This window comes from Microtus pennsylvanicus, chromosome 1 (genome assembly GCF_037038515.1).
Source record: "Microtus pennsylvanicus isolate mMicPen1 chromosome 1, mMicPen1.hap1, whole genome shotgun sequence".
In the NCBI taxonomy this organism is placed as follows: Eukaryota; Metazoa; Chordata; class Mammalia; order Rodentia; family Cricetidae; genus Microtus; species Microtus pennsylvanicus.
Window position 1 is genome coordinate 84,604,359 of NC_134579.1, and position 21,516 is coordinate 84,625,874.

Consider the following 21,516-nt stretch of genomic DNA (forward strand, 5'->3'; position numbering starts at 1 on the left):
CTACACAGTCTCAAAGCCAAAAGACCATGTACAGCAGCAGGGACAGAAATGTATCAAGGATACACTATGTGCTATCCAACAAAAGAAAGAATTTTGATGTCTATTAGAAGGCAAAAATCTATTTCAGTAAGAAAGCCTCTCCTTGGTCCTATGCATTCTTCCAGATGTTTCTTCCGAAGCTACAACTTGTAGGACCTTGAAGTGGCTAGAAGAACAGTTCTCAACCTGTGGGCAGATCCCTGGGGATGGGGGGCATTGGCCCTTTCACAGGGAAAGGACAGATAAGACCACCAGAAAACACAGCTACTTACATTACAATTCATAACGGTAGCAAGACTGCAGTTATAAGGTAGCAACAAAAATAATTTTATGGCTGGGAGTCACCACAACATGAGGGATTGTATTAAAGGGTCACAGAGTGTCAGGAAGGTTGAGAACCACTCGGCTAAAAGAATCCAACGTGCTAAGCTCTCAAGGTCTGACTATAGACACCAAAGTTCTGTCTTGATCTCTAGGGCGACCCGGAAATGCATACAAGGTTTTTATATACAGCAGGCAATCAGGAAGTGCGTACAGAAAGTATTCAGTCAAACCATAAGAAACAAGTCCCTTTAAAACTGGGGAAATGGCAAACAGTTAAGAGGACTAGCTACAGAGTTGGTAATCAATACTAAGAGGTCATTTAGGAGCATCCCTGCGCTGTCAAGAAGCCACCGAAGCGCTGCTTTGCTCTCTTGAGGTATTTCCCAGGAGCCTGAACCAGGACATTTACAGCTCATTCTCAGCAGCTTCCCTGAAGCTCTCTGTATTTCCGTGTTGTGTCTTCTTTATGAAAACCTTGACTACTTAAACAGGGATTTCAACCATAACACTAAAGGAAGTTATCTTATCATCATATTGTCTTAGCAGATCTTACATTTTGGGACCTACTGAAAAGTGCAAAATGAAGATTGGAAGATGTTTGAAGAGTGAAGCATTCTGGACTGTGTGTTTCACTTGCTCACTAGGGAACCCACTTTGGCTCAAAGTCCAGACCCTGTGCCACGCAAGAGCCTGGTAAGGATATGCTACCCACTGGCAAGAGGCTTACTGACACTGCTGATGGGTTGGTTTTATTAGCTGACTTACTTGAACGTAGTTGTCAACAACTCCCCAAGCAAAGCCACAAGGAAATGTCCCTTCTAAGGGTTGGTTTTCAGGTAAAGGAGGGAAGCCATTGTTCTCTATCAGCTTCTGGTAGAACAAGGCCGAAGACTTCGGCAACAGCTCCTTGTCCTGACTCAGAAAGTCGACATAGAAGAGTCCACGTCGGATGCTGTAACCCCTGTGCCACTCGAAACCATCCATGAGGGACCAGGCAGTGTACCCAATGACGTCGACCCCATCCAGCCTGATGGCTACAGAGGGAAGAGAGGACAAGAGCAATGTCATCCTCCACGGGGTTTTGTGTGACTTTTCCACTTAAAGAAACAAGGCAAAGGGCTGGAGAGATGGCTCAGTGATTAAAAGCACTGGCTGTTCTTCCAGAAGACCCAGGTTTGGTTGCCACATGGTGGCTCATGGTTGTGTCTCCAGTCTCAGGGGATCTGATGTCCCCTTCTTGCATGTGGTGCAATACACACATGCAAGCAAACATTCACACACATAAAATGAAAATAAATAAAATCTCAAAAAAAAATTAAAAGGAAGAAACACGTCAGGCATATTTCTTCTTGTTTGGTAAACAATTCTTTTCCTGTTCACAAATCTAGTTAAGTCTACCAATCAGTGTCTTCATAGACAGTTTTACCTCCGCAGTAGCAGACAGTTTCTCAATCCCAGAGGCTCTGGGATATCTTGTTCTCCCTACCCGGGGCACCAAGCATTGTGACTTGTGTCTTCTTTTCATTCCTGCCCTGTGGATGGAGCCAAGGGCCTTGGGATGCCAGGCGCATACACTATACCTGACCCACTTCTGCAGTCTTTAACTCTCTACCTTCTAACTTACCCAGATCATATCAATATTCTTCTTGCTTTAAAAAGTGCTTTATTATCGAAGGAGGGAGAAAGTGGTGGTTATAAATAACCAATATACATTGTATAAATGTATGGAGGTTTCAAAGAATAAAAACATTGAAGAAAAAGCATTTTATTCAGCTTAAACAAATGAACTAAAACGTGTACTGAGAACTAGAGAGCCTGAGATTTGTAATATTGTATTTTATAACCTAACAATGTAGAAGAGAAACTGCGAGTTGACCAATTTGAACTATTAATCCTGTTTTGCTGTTTTATCAACAAATTATCAAAATTCCTTTTATGGAACTTTGAAAATTAATTTTTAAGTTTCTGAAGGGCCCAAATGAGAGAAGTGTTACATAAAGACATTCTTGCTACTGCCCAAATTATCCACATTGCAACAAAATTTATATATCTATGTTTTTCAGATAGTCTTAAAAGTGTGTGTAGGTGTAGTATGTGTGTATGTTGTGTGTGTGTTATATTGTGTGGTGTGTATGTATGATGTGTGGTATGTGTGTAATGTATGTGTGTGGTATGTGTGATATTATGCATATGATGTGCAATGTGTGTGTGTGTGTATGATGTGTTATGTGTGGTGCTGTGTGTGATGCTGTATGTGTATGATGTGTGGTGTGTGTATGTGTGTGTGTATATGATGTGTTGTGTGTGGTGCTGTGTGTGATGCTGTATGTGTATGATATGTTGTGTGTGTATGTGTGTGTATTATGTATGGTGTGTGTGTGTATGTGGTGCTGTGTGTATGATATGTGGTGTGTGTATATGTATGTATAAAGGGTGCTGAATTTTGGCAGGAAGTAGGAATTTTCCTTGAAAACCTACCTTTTAGGGTTTCCATTATAAACTTCTTGAGGTAATACATGTATTTGGCATCATCTCTCTTGGTGGTCCCTGAGACAAACCAACCATTTTCCACAATAAATATTTGAGGGTGGTTATATTCCAGATCGATCCAAGTCAGGAGCTGCCTCAGGCTGGGAGATTCCAATTGTCGGAACTTCATGTGAGGGTCCAGTAGTTGAAAACTCAAGGTTGGTCCAAAGGAAAGAGCAAAAAAGTCAGCGGTTCCCCTGACAAACCTCTTCTCAGACTCAGTAAAAGCAGGCAGAAGTGAGGAGAGGTTGCTCCTCATGCTCTCTGGGTAGTCCCCGTCGATAAATATGGGTTTGGCAAACCAGCCCAGCACAAAATCGAGAGACTTCTGGCACTCTCCGATGTTGTGGTCGGTCATTCTTCTAGGACTGATCCAGTGGGAACTCAAGGCAATGGACACCTGGCCTCCCTGAGTGGGGCGGAAGGAGGTGTTGTAGAGATGCCAGATTTTGGCATGAGCCTAAGGAAAGAAAAACATGATGAGTTTTCCCCTGACTTTGAAGAGATATACAAGGCCCGCTGGAGCCCCCAGCCCCACTGACACCTGCCTTCCATCGGGCCCACCACAGAGGCTCATCCATAGTACAGCAGTCAGCGACAGCCAACCAGCTATCCCATGGAAGGCCGCCCGACAGAGAACTGCCACCATGAGAGATTTCCAGTATGTTTCAGTAGCCAATGGAAAAATGTAAATCTGTTGTGTTGAGTGTATAATTATGGTTCACACTGGAAAAATTAATAAAATAAGAATGTGTTATAATAATAGCTTACTGATAAGTTATCTTTGGATTATGTACTTTTAAATTAAGGGGCTTGATAAAAAAAAAAAAACAAAACAAAAAACAATCTTCCATCTGTGACCATACCAGGAATTTCTAAGTAGGATTATATGTTTTTTTCCTAAGAAACCGGGAGTTTCCAAATGGACTCCAGTTGTTTGAGTCAATCGGCTATTTCTCGTTTGTCTCCCATCGCCAGAATCCTAAGACATGCTCCCACAATCCTTGTTTTTCCCTCTAAATCAACGCCATAAATTGAAAGATGAACCTTAGTTATCTTGGCTCATCCTCCAGGAGGCTGAGACAATGCTGGCTCCTCGAAGTGCGGGAGACCAGCCAGGAGCAAGAGACAACCAAACACAGCTGTGAGGACCTGGGCTACCAAGGCGTGGCCTGGAGTCCCTGGAGTGTTGCTTTACATGGCCAACTGCGTGTTTCCAGAAAATGCTGCTTATTCCTTTTTGACTTAACACTGAAGCTAATCTGGGCTTCATTCCCTCTTTACCCTGGACCTCCGTGATTAATTCTCCTACAAATACAAGGGCTGTTTGTCAGCCTTTTATTCCCCCAACACACATTTGGGCAATTGCCCTTCACTTGCTGCTTGACGCTGTGTAGTTTCCAGAATGACCGATTCAACGTCCCTCTCACGGCATGAGCCGGAGGACCTTCCGCTCGCTACTCCAAATACCCTCTTCATTTTCCTCTGATATTCTGGTTTGTCTCAGCGCAGGCACCCAAGAATGGCCTCATCACTCACCTTCCAAGTTCAGCTAACCGTTCAATGAAGCAAATTTGTTTACATCCCTCATGTTGACTTTCTTTAGCAATCTGCCCCATTTCACCGAGGACAATATTTCACGATCTGAAGCAGCTGTCTATAAGCTAAGACAAGAATGAAAACTGAACTGTTGAGCAAGGCAACAACGGCTTTGGCCTGTAGGACTGGAGCGCTAAGACAGTCAGTCCCTCCTCGCTGTCGCCAGCTCGCCTTGGAACACTGGCGTCCTGAATCTAATAGGCACAGAATAGGGGCAGAACCGGAAGAGCTACACGGGAGGATGAAACAGAAGCACCACACTGTCCAGGCCGGCCTGGGCTGTAGAGTGAGGCCTGTCTCCAAACCTTTACAAAGGAGAAGAGGGAGGGGAGGAGAGAAGGCAGGGACACTGAGGTATAGCTCAGTTTTAGAGCATTTACTAGCTCATAAAACGCCCTAGCTTTAAACAAACAAAAAACACCAGAGAAGAAAATGAACCGCCCTTTCATGCAACAATAGAGATTGACCTAAAAGATGTTATCTAGAGCAAAGGAGTCAGGACTCAAAGGACACTCACGCTGTCGCTGTGGGGTGAGCCATTTGCAAGCCTCTAGTAAGGAGAACAATGGCTGTCTATGCAGGGTGAGGACCAGTGAGGAGTTAGAGGAAGTTCTAAGACTCTGTGCCTCTCTCTGCAGGGGATTTGTCACACGGATGAACAGTGTCCCAGTTGTCTTCTCTGCTGCTGTGACAGAAGACTGACCAGAGCAGCTGGGGAAGGGAAGGGGCCCTTTGGCTCCCAGGTCCATTATTGAGGGAAACCCACGCAGGAACCTCAAGGCACAGTCTAAAGCGGAGACCCCAGAGGAACTTTCTGGCTTGCTCAGCCAGCTTTCTGATAGAGCCCAGGCTTAGCTGCCCAGAGATGGGGTTGCCCACCGTGCACTGGGCCCTCTTCCATCAAGGAAGAAAAGCCACACAGACATGCCTGCAGGACAACCTGAAGGAGGCAACCCTCCAGCTGAGGCTCCTCTTCCAAGGGGGATTAAGTTGACAAACGAGATTATCCATCACACATGAGGTTGCCAAAGCTCATCAGATTGCGAGCAAAAGATTGAAGATTTATAGGGAAACAGATCGTGAGTATACTACTAGCCATAAAGATAGTCAGAGTTGTAAATTACCCAAGGTTTATGTGACAAGAAACAATGATTTCCTCTGAAACATAAACTCAACTCTGCGACAACAGGGATAATTCATTACTTAAAAAAAAAAAAATCCGTTATTTTGTTTTTATTTGCTTATTTATTGGTTTTTTGAGACAGGGTTTCTCTGTAGCTTTGCAGCTTGTCCTGGACAAGCCTGTAGAAGAGGCTGGTCTCCAACTCACAGAGATCTACCTGCCTCTGCCTCCTGAGTGCTGGGATTAAAGGTGTGTGCCACTGCCCAGCTTTTTTTTTAAGTTATTTTGTTTTAACATTTATTTGTGCAACAAATATTAATTACACTCTGCACGTTGCTGAGAGGTTCAAAGACTGATATCTTCTCGTGGAGCTTATATACCAGGGAGGAGATGGACAGAGAAAGGAGGGTAGCAGGTGCCGGGATGGGAAGGGGTTAGCTAGACTGGAAGGGCTGGCAGGGCATCACTTGAGGAGAGGCCCAGCCAATAAAAAGTAACCAACGTTAACTAGGACAAGGGTCAGGGAATTATAGCAGGGCATCCAGGCAGAGCTGACCAATCATCTAAGGGAATAGACTCCAACGGTTCCAATTCTGCACCCTTCCGAGCCTTGTCACCACAGACCCAGCTTCTCTGTTAGCGGGCTAGAAAGCTGGCTCAGCCATTAACGGATAGGCTCACAACCAAACATATAAAACAGGAATAGCAATGACATCGTCTATTCCCATCCTTGTGAGAATTAAAAAAGTTGATACTGGTTAACTATGCCTAACCTCCAAACCCTAACTCTGAAATGCTCCAAAATTCAACATTCGTTAAGACCCAGTATAACCACCACAGGTGAAAACGCCCATCAGCCTTTACGTCGGGGTTCTCCGTCAAAAGGCAGATGCCCTGCAAAAACTGGCCTGAGGAAACCACTGCACACAAGACATGAATGAATCTTGTGTCGGCTGGCACTCCACCCCAAGATATCTCAGTATGTATGTGAAAATGTCGCAAAGTCCAGGATGTGAATGACTTCTCCACTCAGCCACTCGGGAAGAGGCTTACTCAGTCTTTGCGTGGGTGGCTGCCACTGTGGTTGCTGCCTAAGAAGCACCATGTGTTTATCCCTCGACCGCAGTCACAATGCCATTTGCGTTATGATTTTCAAAAGATGGCTGGAAAGCCGGGCGGTGGTGGCGCACGCCTTTAATCCCAGCACTCGGGAGGCAGAGGCAGGCGGATCTCTGTGAGTTCGAGACCAGCCTGGTCTACAAGAGCTAGTTCCAGGACAGGCTCCAAAACCACAGAGAAACCCTGTCTCAAAAAAAAAAAAAAAAAGATGGCTGGATATGAGGTAGAGAATGGGAAGCCAGCAGGGAACCCAACCTACCAGTTAGGCAGCTGCTGCAATAATGATGGTGCCGGGCAAAAGAGGACAGCCCTTTGGGCCACTGGTCCAAGTGAGATATAATGATGGGCAAGGAGATGCTGGCTGTGGCCAGCCTGAAGCTATCACTGATGGTGGGATCAGCGTAGCTGATGTGCTGGATGCCACATGTGGGGTGTAAGAGAGGAAGGGAATCACAGACAACAAAGGAAGCCCCAAGTCAAGGTGATCAAATTCTCTTCAAGACATAGAATCGCTGTCTCGAGGAAGAAAGCCAGGCGTTTGAAGGCAAAGGTAAAAAAGTCACAGGTGATGCAAGCGCTCGTTCTAACACACCTTGGGGACCACACTCAATGGGTCATTTTGTTGTGACTGTTCCTTCGATTTAAAAATTAAAATGGAATAATTCTTAGAAGATTAATTTAATCCTGTGAAAATTAATGTAAAATCTTAATTAAATTAGCTGAGACCAACAGCAAAAGAATTGAAATGCGGCCCATAAATAGAAAGTAATTCAGTTATCCGCCTGTGTCACTCTGAATCCAAGAGCGGTGGTGTAACGTCCCGGGGGGACCTTAGAAGACAAACAATTGAGACATTTTAGGGAAACATAGGGCTGGTTTTTGTTTTTGCTTTCTTCCCCTCAACTTTAAGAACAGCGGCACATTTGAGGACTTTCTCAAGGTCACCGTTGTGTTGTGTGAGTTACACAAGCTAGCTGACTGGCCTGATGCCCATGTTTATAGAGCAAATTATCCTCTTATTTGTATCAGCACAATTCTGTGGATTATAAACTGCAGTTCCTTAGCAGAATTTCAATCAGTCTCTTATAAAACACTCATGTAATGATTTCCCCAAAATAAACCTTCTGTATTTTCCATGCACAGAACCGCCAGCCGTCTCCACACAGAGCCCCTTAAAGTTGCACAGCCAAACCTATCTCTCAGGTAGACAAGCAGAATAAAATCATGGCACCTGGAATGATTAGCCTTGCCTTTACTGAGGATGTCTCTGTGTGTGTGTGTGTGTGTGTGTGTGTCTGTGTGTCTGTGTCTGTGTGTGGTATGTATGTGTGGAGTGTGTGTGTGTGGTATGCATGTGTGTGGTGTGTGTGGAATGTATGTGTGGTGTGTGTGTGTGTGGTATGCATGTGTGTGGTGTGTGTGGTATGCATGTGTGTGGTGTGGGGGGGGATATGTGTGTGTATATGGTATGTGTGCTGTGTGTCTGTGTGTGTGGTTTGTGTGGTGTGTATGGTGTATGTATGTGGCATGTGTATGTGTCTGTGTTTGTGGTGTGCATGTGTAGTGTGTTGTAGTGTACGTGTAGTGTGTGTGTGTACCTCTGGTATCATTCCTCAGGGGCTTTCTATCTTGTTTTTTGAGACAGTGTCTGTCATTGGAACCCAGCAGCTATTCTAAGGTGGCTGAACCTGTGACCCCCGGGACTAGCCTCTCTCTGTCTCTTCAGTACTGAGGTTACAAGAACATGAACTGTGACTTTTTTGTTTTCACATAGGTTCTATGGACCAAACTCAAGCAAGCACCTTACTGACTACAGCATCACCCAGCCCTCTAACGAGGACCCTGTTCAGCCACTTCTTTTTGTGGCTATGATACAGACACCAAGACCAGAAGCAATTTGTGGAGGAAAGGGTTTATTTGGCTTCACATCCCTACCACCGTCCATCACCGAGGGAAGTCAGGGCAGAAACTAACTGAATTATGTTGACCCACAGATAATCGTGCAGAGCGTTAGCCAACTCATGGGATTATACGCATGTATAAAACTAGCATACATAGGACAGGTGTCTTAGTTTGATTTCTGTTGCTGTCATAGACCAGGACCAGAAACAACTTGTGGAGAAAAGGATTTCTTTCAGCTTATACAGGTTACACCCCATCCATCACTAAGGGACCTCAGGGCAGTGACTCAAGCAGAGCTGAAGCAGAGACCACAGAGGAACGTTGCTTACTGGCTTGCCCCCACCCTGGCTTATTCCGTCTGCCTCGTTAGACAAGCCAGCAGCACTTGCCCAGGGGAACACTGCTGACCACGGGCTGGACCCTCCCACATAAACCCTTCACCAAGAGGATACCGATCTTATGAGGGTATGTTATCAGTTGAAGTCCCCTCTTCTCAGATGACGCTAATGTGTCAAGGTGACCAAAAACAAAACAAAACCAAACCACCTAGCATAGCATTTTCAAGGATTTGTACCAAGGGCACGATTGCTATCTATCATCTCTCCTGGAGGAGCACAGACATTTCGAAGGCTTTCCTATGTCTCTGATTTTTCTGTTATGTAACGAGTACATATTGCTCATCACATGAGAAACAAAATATCTTAAAGTCCTGGATTTCATTTCCAAGCCTGCAGAATTTCCGCTGCAAACTCCCCACTGCTCTGCTTCTCTGCACGGATACTCATCTAGCCTGATTGTCTGGCTGTTTTCAGTTTCTCACTAGCGGGAAGCCTTGGATCGTTCAAGTAATTAAATCCTTGCATTCAGGAATTATTAATTCGGTGATCTCCTCTTCCTGCATCTTTCAGTCATCCCTCACGCCCCCAGATGTGAAAACATGACAGTTGCATACATTTCAACCTTCTAATGCTGGAAAAATAGTCTAGCTAGAAACACTAGCTTTCTTCTCAGGGTTCCTAAATTCTTAACGCCGGAAGGTCTAGCGCAGAGGTTCTCAACCGGTGGGGTTGTGACTCCCTTGGGGGTCTCATATCAGATATCCTGCATATCAGATGTTTACATTACGATTCATAGCAGTCGCAAACTTATGGCTATGGAGTAGCAATGCGATAATGTTATGGCTGGAGTCACCACAACATGAGGAACTGTATTAGAAGAGCACCGTGTTAGGAAGGTTGAGAACCACTGCTCTAGCGATTCCTGGTTATTGTCTGCCAAGTGGTCTCCTTGATGGAATTGTTCTTTTTGACTGGGTTTTGTTTCACCAAATCACCTGGACCTCTACAAATGAAACGTAAGATCATAGCACTTAACTCAAGCAACTGGGCTCTCTTCTCAAGCCAGTGCCACCTTTTAGGAAAGACATGAAGGGAGCAAAACATCTCTCCAGCACTGTCTGTTTAATAGCACGATCAGAAACCATAGATGGAAGGCGCCGATCTAAGAATGTGCCCGGTTTGCTGCGAAAGTAACGCTACCCACATAGTTAGCATAAATGACTAACAGTTTATGGCTTTTAGAAAGTAAGTTTACAATAAAGACTATGGGAGCAGGATATGAAAAGGTGCTCGCTTGCTTATAAATTTAAAAATGTTGGGTTTTGTTTGTTTGCTTGTTTGGACACAGGCTCTCAGTATGTAGCGCTGGCTGTCCTGGAACTCACAAAGTAGACCATGCTGGTCTGAAACTCACAGAGATCCACCTGCCTCTGCCTCCCCGGAGCTGGTGTGCGCCACCACACCTAGCATGAAAGTTCTGAATGTGAAGTGAAGTGGGTTGGACAGGAGTACCTAGAGATGAGCTGAAGATCCGGGATGGTGGTCAAAGTCTCAGTACTCAAATCATCTGCTGCAGGAAACAGTGGGAACAGCTGGAGGCTGGGATGCATTTTCCCCCAAAACATAGATACTACTACAGTGCTGACTAAGGTTACAGCTGTGGGTCTTCTGAGAGGTGGCTCGAAGCACAGGACGGAAAGCACATGTTCCCGCACCCACCATCCAGCATCGACCGGGAGGCAGGGTCGGCTCCAGCAAGCATCAGCTGGCTTCAGCGGCCTGGTGCAGGATGTTACTGTCTGGGACCAGTGTGACTTTGCTCCACACCTAATCCCCCTGTGCACCAGTCCTGGCATTTCCACAGCAATTACTAAGGAGCAGTGTGTAGGTGTGTGGGTGTGTCTGTGCGTGCATACATGTATGTGGTGTGTAAGTGTGTCTGTTTGCAAGAGAGGAAGAAAAGCAGTGTTTCACGCTGCTGAAACGGGAGAGCAACATCCTGAAGTCAGGCCCTTGAAGCTCTTTCTCAGTTCCATAGCCTCATCAAGCCCATCTTTTCCTTCAGCGGATCCCAGCCCAGCTTCTCTCACATGCATACATTTGCATATATTTACATGTTTACTTCTCATTTTCACACTCAGCTAAAGTGCTCTAGCAATGCACCGGAATGAAAGCCAGGGCAGGGTTTTCAATCAAGCTGTAGCTTAGGAGTTTTGTCACCTGAGATGGTCTTGTCTTGGTTTTGCTGAGTGGGGTAAGTAAAAGGTCTTTTTCACTGGCTTCAAAATTCTTCAAAGGAAGCCAGGTATAATAGAATACTGTTAATGCCAGCACTCAGGAGGCAGAGGCAAACAGATCTCTGATTTTGAGGCCAGCCTGGTCTACACAGGGAGTTACAGGACAGACAGACATATATATATATATCATATATACGTATCTATACATGTATATATCATACACATATGCATATATATATATCTTCAAAGAATGGAAAAAAATCATAGCTCACACTAGACAAACACATCAGTAAATTTTAGATTAAGGTTTGTGCCTCAGTATTTATCTGTGCAGAACTTGACAACAATCACTAAATCATTCTACCTGATACTAAATCACATTGCTACAAAAATTCTTCTAGGACTTGGAGAGGTGGCATTGTGGTTAAGTCACTCTTGTGGAGGACTTGGGTTCTGTTCCCAGCACCCACATGGTGGCTCCCAACCATCTGTGACTCCTATCCTAGTGGTCACAGCGCCCTCCCCTGGTCTCTTCAGGTAGTACATGTATGTGGTGCACAGACATACATACAAGCTGGCAAAATCCACATACATAAAAATAAATAACCTAAAATAAACCACTCCCAAATCCCTGATGTTAGATAGTTAATAAAATATCCCAGCTCACAGCCAGAACTGTCACTGGGCTAGACAGCAAGCCCACTGTCGTGACGGGAGACATGGGAGAGTGCCAATATTCCAGGTTGTACCTCTATTTTTCTAATGGCAGAGAACCGTGAAGGAACAGGGAGGGAGGCGCACGGTTAGATGCAGAACAGAGACAAGACTGTGAGCTCGGAGACAGGTGCCGCCTCAAGGTCAGCAGAGGCCACCCACAGTCCTTCTGTCAAGCAGGACCTCTCCCGTCTGCCAACATCTGTCACAATCATTCTGGGATACCCTCACCAAACAACTCCTTTTGGCTTTCAGCAACAGAAGTGCTTTTCTCCCATAACTGCCACCTCTGCTTTCTGAGTGCCCTCCTTTCTCACCAGGTTCTTCTGCTTTGAATCAGACAGCAGAGCAGTCCCTCTCTCCCTGAGCCTTCCTGGTGGTCCTCTGGAAAGCTCCCTGACTTTTTAAATTGCTCGCTTCCACTTACAGGCAAGAACACGTCAACTCAACAGGGAAGAATGACAGGTGGATGCGTTTCTCCGTCAACAGAGAGGGTAAAGATTACAGAAAAATGTAATGTGCCTTATGGATTTGTAGCTAGTAGACATCAATCCATCCGCCCTCCCACCCTCTTCTCATTGACCTGTTTGTGGTGGAATGCTACTCAGGCCACAAGCTGTGACTCACCCCGAGTGAGGCCTTGATGGCTCTGGCCACTGAAGTAGACATGATACAGTGCATACGATGACAGTGGCACCGCTTCTGGGGCCTTCTGTGTTCTGTCAGCAAGGGGAGTGACAGGCATCAACAAACACATTAAAATGCATTAGAATGCAGCGGGTACTTCAAGGAGGAGGAGGGGGAGAAGGAGAAGGAGGGAAAAGAGAAAGAAAAGGGAGGAGGGGGAGGGCGGGGGGGGGGAGAAAGAAGAGGAGGAGAGGAAGAAGGTGAGAAAGAGGAGAAGGAGGAATAAGAGGAGAAAAAGAAAAAGGAGAAGGAGGAAGAGAAGGAGGAGGAAGAAAAGGAAAAGAGGGAGAAAGAAGAGGAAGGGGAGGAGGGGAGCTGTGGGAGGAGGAGGAAAACAAAGACCTGGTGTGTCAAAGAGGGGAGCTAATTTTTCAGAGATGTTTGGTTTGGTTCTGTTTCAGGGGGGCACTGTTTGGTGGCGCACACCAGAGTCTTTATTCTTCCATTGCTATGATGTGGTTTTAACCTCTTTACTTCTATCTCTGCAGAGGAGACATTGCATGTACACCTACCAGCAGCATTTCCCTTGCTCTCCATTTTCCGGAAGGTGATGCCCACCTTCAGGGATTTTCACTTCCCTTACCCGTGGCAAATGGCACCCCTGAAGAATCAGAGAAGAAGACTGGCCAGGCAGGTCTGCCCCGAGGCCTCAGCCCCAGACACAGGCAATCTCGCCCTGTCCAGACCCAGGAGAAGTGTTCCTTACAACCTGCCTTTGTGATCAAAAATAATTGCCAAAGATTATCTTTATCACTAAAAGGAAAAGCTGCTGATGTCCTTGGTCTTTGCTCAGGTTAATTTTCAAACGTTTACCCAGGGGTTTTAACAGCACCTGAGCCTCTTGGCTTCACAGTGTTGACCTGTCATAGCAAAGAAAGAACTGGCTTCTAGCTGGGGGGTTCACAGAACTCTCCGATTTTCCTGCATTTTCGGGAATCACTGTCATCCAGAGTGGTCGAGAGGTTTGTTTGCTTTCTTTTTATAAAGTGAGCCCTAATGAGTCTTCTCTTCAGAAGCTGAGCTATCAAGCCCATGAAACCCTTTCTGTAGAGTTTCACCAGCAGCACCTGTGAGTTTCACGTTTCTGGATCTCCCAGAAGCACCTCCCCATTTCCTGCCCAGAAATTATCACCTCCACTTCCTGTTAGGTTGAGCTGTTTTAAACGGAAGGTCAGAATGTGTTTGGTGGAGAAGTGAGCACAAAATTAAGCTGATACACTGACACAAGATATTCCAGAGAGAAACTCTTGCTCCTCCCTTGGTGACTAGACTTTTAAAACAATGGCCCTCTAAAAAATAAATCCCGGCTCCAGGAATTCAACCTTGGGAGAAGGAAAGTGAAGCCCTCGGTACCAGCTAGAGGGGGAACTTGGTTCCTGGGAGAGATTTCACAGCTTTGACCGCTTCGTTAATATATGCATATTTCTGAGTATTTTTTTTTCATCTTTTCTATGAAATTGTAACACTCCTAAAGAAAAGAAGGAGAGAAAGGTAGGTGTCTCCCTGTCTCTGTTAGGGACAAAGTGTTAATAAATCCACTTACCATTATCACCTGGCTTCTTGATTTCTTTGAAGATGCATTGGCTTTATGAAACTAAATGCCTGTCTGTACCAAGGTCTCTGGTTCTGTGGCTAGAGAAGCAGGGTGAGGCAGGGAGAAGAAAACAAGACCCCCAAATGCAACAGCAGGACCCTTGGAGTGGCTAAAAGGCTGAGTGGGGGACCAGAGGCAGAAGGGAGGCCAAATTTGCACAGTGTGTCTTCCCCTGGCACAAAAGGGACATTTTAAACATGAAGAGAAAGAAAAAGAATGCAGCATTTGGATTCCATGGCCTGGTGTGCTCCTATGGACTGGCCTCCTTTTGCATGTGCTCTCTGGTTATCAAAGACAGCAAGTCTATAGGAATCTGCATCCATTCCAAATCCATCAACTCCAAGAGTGGTCTCAGAGAACTGGCACTGGGTCATGCAGGAGCCATCAGACACCCTGAAGGATCACAGAACACTTAAAAAGAAAATTGTCATCCTTTAAGTGCCCAAAGATTTATTTCAGTTATATGTGTATGAGTGTATGCCTGCATGTATGTATGTGCACCAGGTACATGCAGTGTCCAAGGAGGCCAGAAGGTGGCGTCAGATCCCCCCAAAACTGGTGTGAACTGCTCTGTGTGTCCTCTCAGGTCCTCCACGAGAGCAACCGTCTTAACCACTGAGCCATTTCTCCAGCCCTAAACATCTTAATTTTAAAGGGAAGCAAATGTAAATCTCATAGTAACAACCCATGAGCAAACTGTCATTAAAGAGAAAAACCAAAGGAAAGATAATCGGAAGCCAACACAAATTAATAGAATTAGTCTAGTAAATTAGCCTCAAATAATTTGATAGTATTGTAGTGTTCATCTAGCAACAACACAATAGTTAAATCTCTAGATACCATAAGTTTCTAAAAAGAAGAAAAGTAGAACATACACAACATAGGATAGATTTTGCTTAAAGAGCAGCATTTTGAAGGCATTCGATGGTTAAAAGTTTGATGATTGCTTCTTAATGACAAGGACTGATAGAAATTTGGAACACTGACTAATGGGAGGGCTCTACTTGAGAAGGTGACTCACACTGTCCCCCAGAGTGTACTCAAAGCGATGCTTCTCTTTCACTGTCAGCAGACCCGGAAATTCACAAGACATTATTCTGAAAACACGGAAATGTGCCAGCGCTTGCCTCAGAATGAGTTCTATGGGCTGGACTGCTATAAATGTTATGACTAGCCAAATTAATTTTTAAAGTGATGATTAAAAAATACCCATTTTCATTTTTATGGCAGTGATATATGTTTATGCTTTAAAAAGTCAAATAGTGGGGCTGACGAGATGGCTCAGCAGTTAGGTTTTAATTTACTGCTCACACTCTCTTATTGTAGCAGTATCCACCGGCGTCCTGTTTCATGGATGCTAACAGTTTAGCCCTCGTATACTGACAAATTAGCCTTGCAAACTTTTGGTTTCACCAATATCCGGGGCAGGCTTATTCCACCATCCTAAGTATTAGTCACAGATGAGCCATGCGGCAATGAAGCCCCTTTTCCCGGGTTTTGTTTTCTGTGAAGTTAGCAGTCACCTAGCCTTTACATTTGCAGGGTTTTCTTGGTGCTCGTGGCTCACTGACCTTACCATCCCCAGCATCTTGGCAGCACAGACTCCCGTTGGCTCACACCAACCTGGAGACATATTTCAGGAGTCCTCCTCCTTTCTGCTCTGGCTCTTCTGGGCCTGCAGCACAGCTCGCCTCCTGGGCCAGCACTTCCCCATTACCTTGCAGGCTTACCCGTGGCCTCTGCACACTGTGCTTCCTGCCTTCTGTTCTGTGATTTTACGTGGAAGCTCTTCTCTAGCCCAGTGGTTCTCAACCTTCCTAATGCCGCGACCCTTTAACACAGTTCCTCATGTTGTGCTGACCCCCAACCATGAAATTGTTGCTTTGCTACTTCAGAACAGTAATTTTGCTAATTTTATGAATCATAATGTAAATATCTGCTATGTGACCCCTGTGGGGGTCGAGACCGACAGGTTGAGAACCACTGCTCCAGAAACTTCCTGAGAAAGAACTCATGGGAAAAAAATTTATTTTTGGTTGATGGTGTGGTGGTTCTTGTTGTTGGTTATCTGAGAGTTTCTATATTTTATACTCATGAGTTCTAGGTTGGAAATAATATCTCTTTATCTATCTATCTATGTATCTATCTATGTATCTATCTATGTATCTATCTATCTATCTATGTATCTATCTATCTATCTATCAGCTTTTTGAGAAAGGAATTTTTCTCTGTGTAGCCCCGGCAGTCCTGGAACTCACTCTGTAGACCAGGTTGTCCTTGAACTCACAGAGATCCGCCTGCTGGGATTAAAGGCGTGCACCACCACTGCCCGGCTGGAAATAATTTTCACTGGGATGGCACTGCTCACTGGTCTTTGCGGTGGCCATGACAATATGTCACCTGGCCCTCCTGCCATAAGGAGCACAGTTGACCAATGGCACCAGCTGCCACCACCCTGAGGGCACTGCTGCAGCTCTGCCACGGCCATGCTTCTCATTGGCTGTTCCCAAAGGACAGAGAGAAAATGTCAGGGGCGATACAGACACTGCAGTAAGACACAGACTCCCACCACGAGCACTGTCGGCTCAGGAAGCGCCACTGGCTCGGCAGATCTTTCTTAGATTCACACACACATCTAAGACCCTTCTCACGAGCCCCACCCCACCCCCTCCTGCCCTTTCCATATATCACATTGCATCAAGAGCTAAAGAGTGGCTCCCGTCCTCTGGCCCCTTCCCCTTTATCATGCATAACTGTTTCCCAGGTGGGTTTTCTGCCCATTTATTCATCCCTGCCTTGACATCTGCTTCTCAGAGGACACAAACTAACGCAGGTGGGGTTACAGAGTCAAGTCACCGCCCTGAAGAAAAGAATGCCTGCATAAGCAATATGTCGAGGTAGATAGCTCCCTAGCACAGCCCCCGCTGATGAATATTTCACCTGGAGTAACCTGGGAAATGACCTGCTGAGGGACACACATTGTAAATGTAGTGACTTGGGCATTCCAACACCAGCAAGGAAAGGAGAGATGAGCCGGCCACTTCCTTCTGCATGGCGTTGAGGTCTGCCAGTGAAAGGAGACTAAGAGCCTTTACCAAACAGCTCAAGTTTGGTGTCCAAGCCACAGGTTCTCACAGGCTTCAGAGTCTTCAGGGAGTGGGGCCAGAGGAAGGAAAAAAGAAGCTGAGAGACACAAGCGTTCAGGAGCTAGCAGTACGTTATTCCAGCCACACAAATCACTGGAGGAGTGCGTCTTACAGGAGACCCAGTAGGGACACACACTCTTTGTCAAAGCCATTGGGAATATGGCTTTCAGGACGAAGCACCTCTCAGAAGTGCGGGTGTTCCTCTTCCGGCCAGGCTGATGGAGAAGGGCCATAGAACTAGGGTTGGAATCCCCAGGACAGGATGAGACCCTGGAATACTGAGATCCCAGACTGGTGTGACCTCTAGAGGGTGGGGCCTTGCGGGAGGAAGGGTGTCACTAGGGGTGACCTTTGAGAAGGAGATCTTTACTTCCAGTTTTCTCTCCGCTTCGTGTTTGCAGTTGAAGAGGTGACCTCTGACCTTCCTGCTGCAGTGACCTGCCACCAGACTCCCCTCACCCATGTGGCTCTCCCCTGGAGCTGTAAATTTCCTCCAGAATCTGTGGGTTGTACCACAGCAACAATGGTGACTAATACACTGGACAATTAGAAAGAGGCTCCACAGGGAACCACATGGCCAAAAGTCCTAATCCCTCGCTCAGCTCCCAATGGAAGCCAGTTTTCTAGACTATAACTCACTGAGTAAAAAGGCGGTTGGGTCCCTGGCAGGAAGGATTTGGCCACACTACATCAGCTATGTTCTGCAATGCCCACCCTAAGACAGCACATCAATGTGGACTCTCCTGTCCTCAGTTCTAGGACAATCTTTTGAATCATCGCCTCATTGTTTCCTGTTCTTTCTATTACTGTTATAATGTGAAGTATTAATGCCTCCAATTTAGAAGGTTAAAATAACAAAGGTTCCTGTGGGCTGAGTGTGGCAAGGCCCTTCTTTCGATATGCTCTTCTGTTACGCAGTGGGTTTCCAGTGGAGCTGGAACGCACCAGATACGCCTTGATTGCTCAGTATCATAAAGCCTGCTGCAAATTGCGGTTGCATGGTAATCATTTCTAATCTGATACAAGTTATTTGAAACCCAGTCATGCCCTTTCACCTGTGGCCTAGATTAAAGTTCTCTACCCTGCATAGGTAATGTCTCATTCCACTCACCCAAATTCCCAGGCTCCCCAACATGCTGGCCATGATAAACCCACAAGCAAACAGTGCTATATTCATGCTTTCTTAACTAGACAATCCACGATTCCCACGGGGAAGCCTCAGGACTGATGCCCAGGGGCCTTGATAAAGAGCTCTCTCACTGGCACTGTGACTCCTATCTCAGCTCCCACCTCCCTCTCCTCTCCCTTTCTGCTCTTTAATTGGTCCCCCATCACCTCCAGACTAGCATCAGCTTCCTGCTCTTCCGTCTCTGGAACCTGTGAGTAATGCACTCATTCTGTTTCCGTATATTTTCTTCTCACCCCTTCATTGTGCATTTAGCTGAGGCGAATACTTGAAACCACGCCCCACCCATCCACCACAATACACACTTTTCAGGACTTTGCCTAGGAGTGACCTGGCTTGCGGCTACTCTCTCCAAAGAGAGAGCTCAAGACCACACAAAGGATTGGTAGGTGACTACAATGAAGCTGTGTTTTTCCCAACACAACAGAGCAGTTGCAGGTAGGAATTCATAGTGGTTGGGACAACATGCACAAGAACTGTGCAAGGCCAAGCCAGAAAAAGTGCCAGCAAGGAGAAGGGAGGCATGAAGCCCACGCCTAGTTCAGGAGCTATCAGCAGCTGATAGCTGATCGCACAGGGAGAATGGGGTTTCTTTAGGGGGGCGTCCTCTAAGAGGTTGACCACACTCCAGTGGATGCTCACACCGAGTATTTGGGCAACACACATTGGACTTGATGAGTTTTCCTATGATGTTTTTAACTATTAAAAACAGGACACAAAGTTGGTTTGATTTGGAAAGGGGCTCCAGGGAGGGTTTGGGAGAAGCATGAACATGATCAAAATATACTGCATGAAATTCTCGGAGAAGTAACCAGAAATAAAATGAATAAGCCACTGCAATTGACATGACGGCACCTCACAGTCCAGAAGCTGACCTTAAGGAGAGAAAACCCCTGGTGGGAGTTCTCTTGCATACACAGCCATAAGCCTTTGTTCCCCTCACATTTACACCGTCCCATTAGTCATGGCAAATCCTAAGTCTGAGCCCATGGGCCTCGTGTGTTGTGAGATATCTGTGCACTGTGTGACGATGTATTTGCTGGGATTGGTGTAATAAAAAGTTGAACAGCCAATAGCTAGGCAGGAGGGATAGATGGGATTTCCAGGAAAAGTAAGGAAGAGGAGGAGAATCTAGGCTCACAGGAGGAAACAGGAATGCAAGATGGAAGAGAGGTAATGCCACGTGATAGAATATAGATTAATATAAATGTATTAATTTAAGTTTTAAGAGCTAGTTAGGAACAAGCCTAACCTATAGGCCAAGCTTTCACAGTTAATAATAAGTCTCCATGTCATTATTTGGGAGCTGGCTGGTGGGGCACTCATGAGAGGTAACTCCTGAGAGCTTGGACACGGATAGGCAGGCTCCAGGGCAGGCTGCAGGGACACCTTAGGGTACACCTCTCTCTCTCCACACTCACCATCTGAATGGCCCCTCCCTTCTAGCCAGAGACCTGCTGGGGAGAAGCAAACCAACCATTTCAACACGTTGATATTTTCTCAGAAACTGTCCTCGTCCCCTTCTCTGTTGCTGTGATAAGACACGGACCAAAAGCGACTTGGGGAAAGAAAAGTGTGTTTGGCTGATAGGTTACAGTCTGACATGGAGGGAAGTCAAGGCAGGAGCTGAAGCAGAGACCACAAAGGAACCCTGCTTACTGGCTTTACACTCCCACTGCCTTCCCCTCTCCCTTCCCCTCCCCCATCCCTGGCTCACTCAGATACCTTCCTTCTACAGCCCAGGACCAGCTGCATAGGGATGGTGCTGCCCAGAGTGGGCTGGGCCTCCTATCTCAATTAGCAGTCAAGGAGATGCCCCACAGACATGCCACATGCCAATCCGGAGTATACAGTTCTTCAACTGAGAATCTCTCTTCCTGAGTACGCAGGTTTGTGTCAGCTGACCAGAACCAAACAGTGGGGAGTACAGTATTTGGAGGGCACAGATGGAAAGCCCTACTCTACTCTTGGATCTGTGTGCCAGGAGGGGTTCCTGGGAAAAGTCAGAGAACTGTGAAGGGCCCAGCACTACTCATGCACATCTCTACGGCAGAGATGCAGAAAATATTGTGGGAGAGCCGCCAGCTCTTTCCTTCTCACAGTGGCCCACGGGCGGCATTCTGATCCAATGTCGCTGCCTCAACAGCCAGCTAAGAACATTCCACCAAATCCATATAGCACTATTCCTTATGCTGCTCCAGAAATGTTCCTACATTTCTATTATTTCCAATTAAACAAACAAACAACAACAACAAAAAGCATGTTTCCACCTATGGGAAGCTTTGTCTCGATGGCATTGAGTAAGATTGTGAATTCAAAGATAAATTCCCACAGGAGACGACAGGCACAGCCTGGCTTAACAGCAGCGCATGGGGACTGAAGAGCCTGAGAGGATTTTAGCTGTCTAGAGTGAGTGTCTCAGTGAGGTGGCAGCTAAAACTACCAGAACAGAAAGCTGTGGGCACCTGGACCCCTGCTCAGCTCTGCCCGGCAAATATGGCAAGACACCTTGAAGATCCTCAGGCTCCATCCCTCAGCTTCTGGTCCTTCCCCACCCATGGTTTCCAGATATTGAGCCTCAAGTGAACCGTTGCCTTTTGGCAGTGAGGGGCTGCCTCGCAGGCCTCCACCGCCTGCTGTCTACTTGGTGTGTCTGGTACACCCCGCCCACATAGGACTCGCGCGCTACTTAGGTACAAGCAGTGTTCTGGGAGCTCAGCTGTGGTCATCTGATGACCTTCTGGGGCTCTTCTGGGGCTCTTCTCGTTGCTACTGAGTAGTTCCCACCCAACAGATACAGCCTGGTCCCGAAAGCTCAAAGCAGCCTCCACAGAGAGCCTGGCAGCCCTTGATCTCCCCTGTATAGTTTTCCCTAACCACTCCCCTCCTACCTGTCAAAACTGGCCTGTCTCCCTTGGTGTCCCTACTGTCATCTGCACTTATTTCTCCTAAGGCCTTGAGGGTTCTAGTGTGACTGCC

General features: G+C 46.3%; 1 protein-coding gene across 1 annotated transcript in view; it reads right to left on the reverse strand.

The window, feature by feature from the left end:
- Positions 1 to 21,516, reverse strand: part of Kl (klotho) — a 38,808-nt gene that overhangs the window by 8,272 nt on the left and 9,020 nt on the right. The window contains exons 2-3 of the mRNA XM_075971398.1: positions 2,842 to 3,352; positions 1,129 to 1,397 (exon numbers count right to left, since the gene is read on the reverse strand). Of these exons, the coding sequence (XP_075827513.1) occupies positions 1,129 to 1,397; positions 2,842 to 3,352 (780 nt within the window). The remainder of the gene's footprint in view (positions 1 to 1,128; positions 1,398 to 2,841; positions 3,353 to 21,516) is intronic.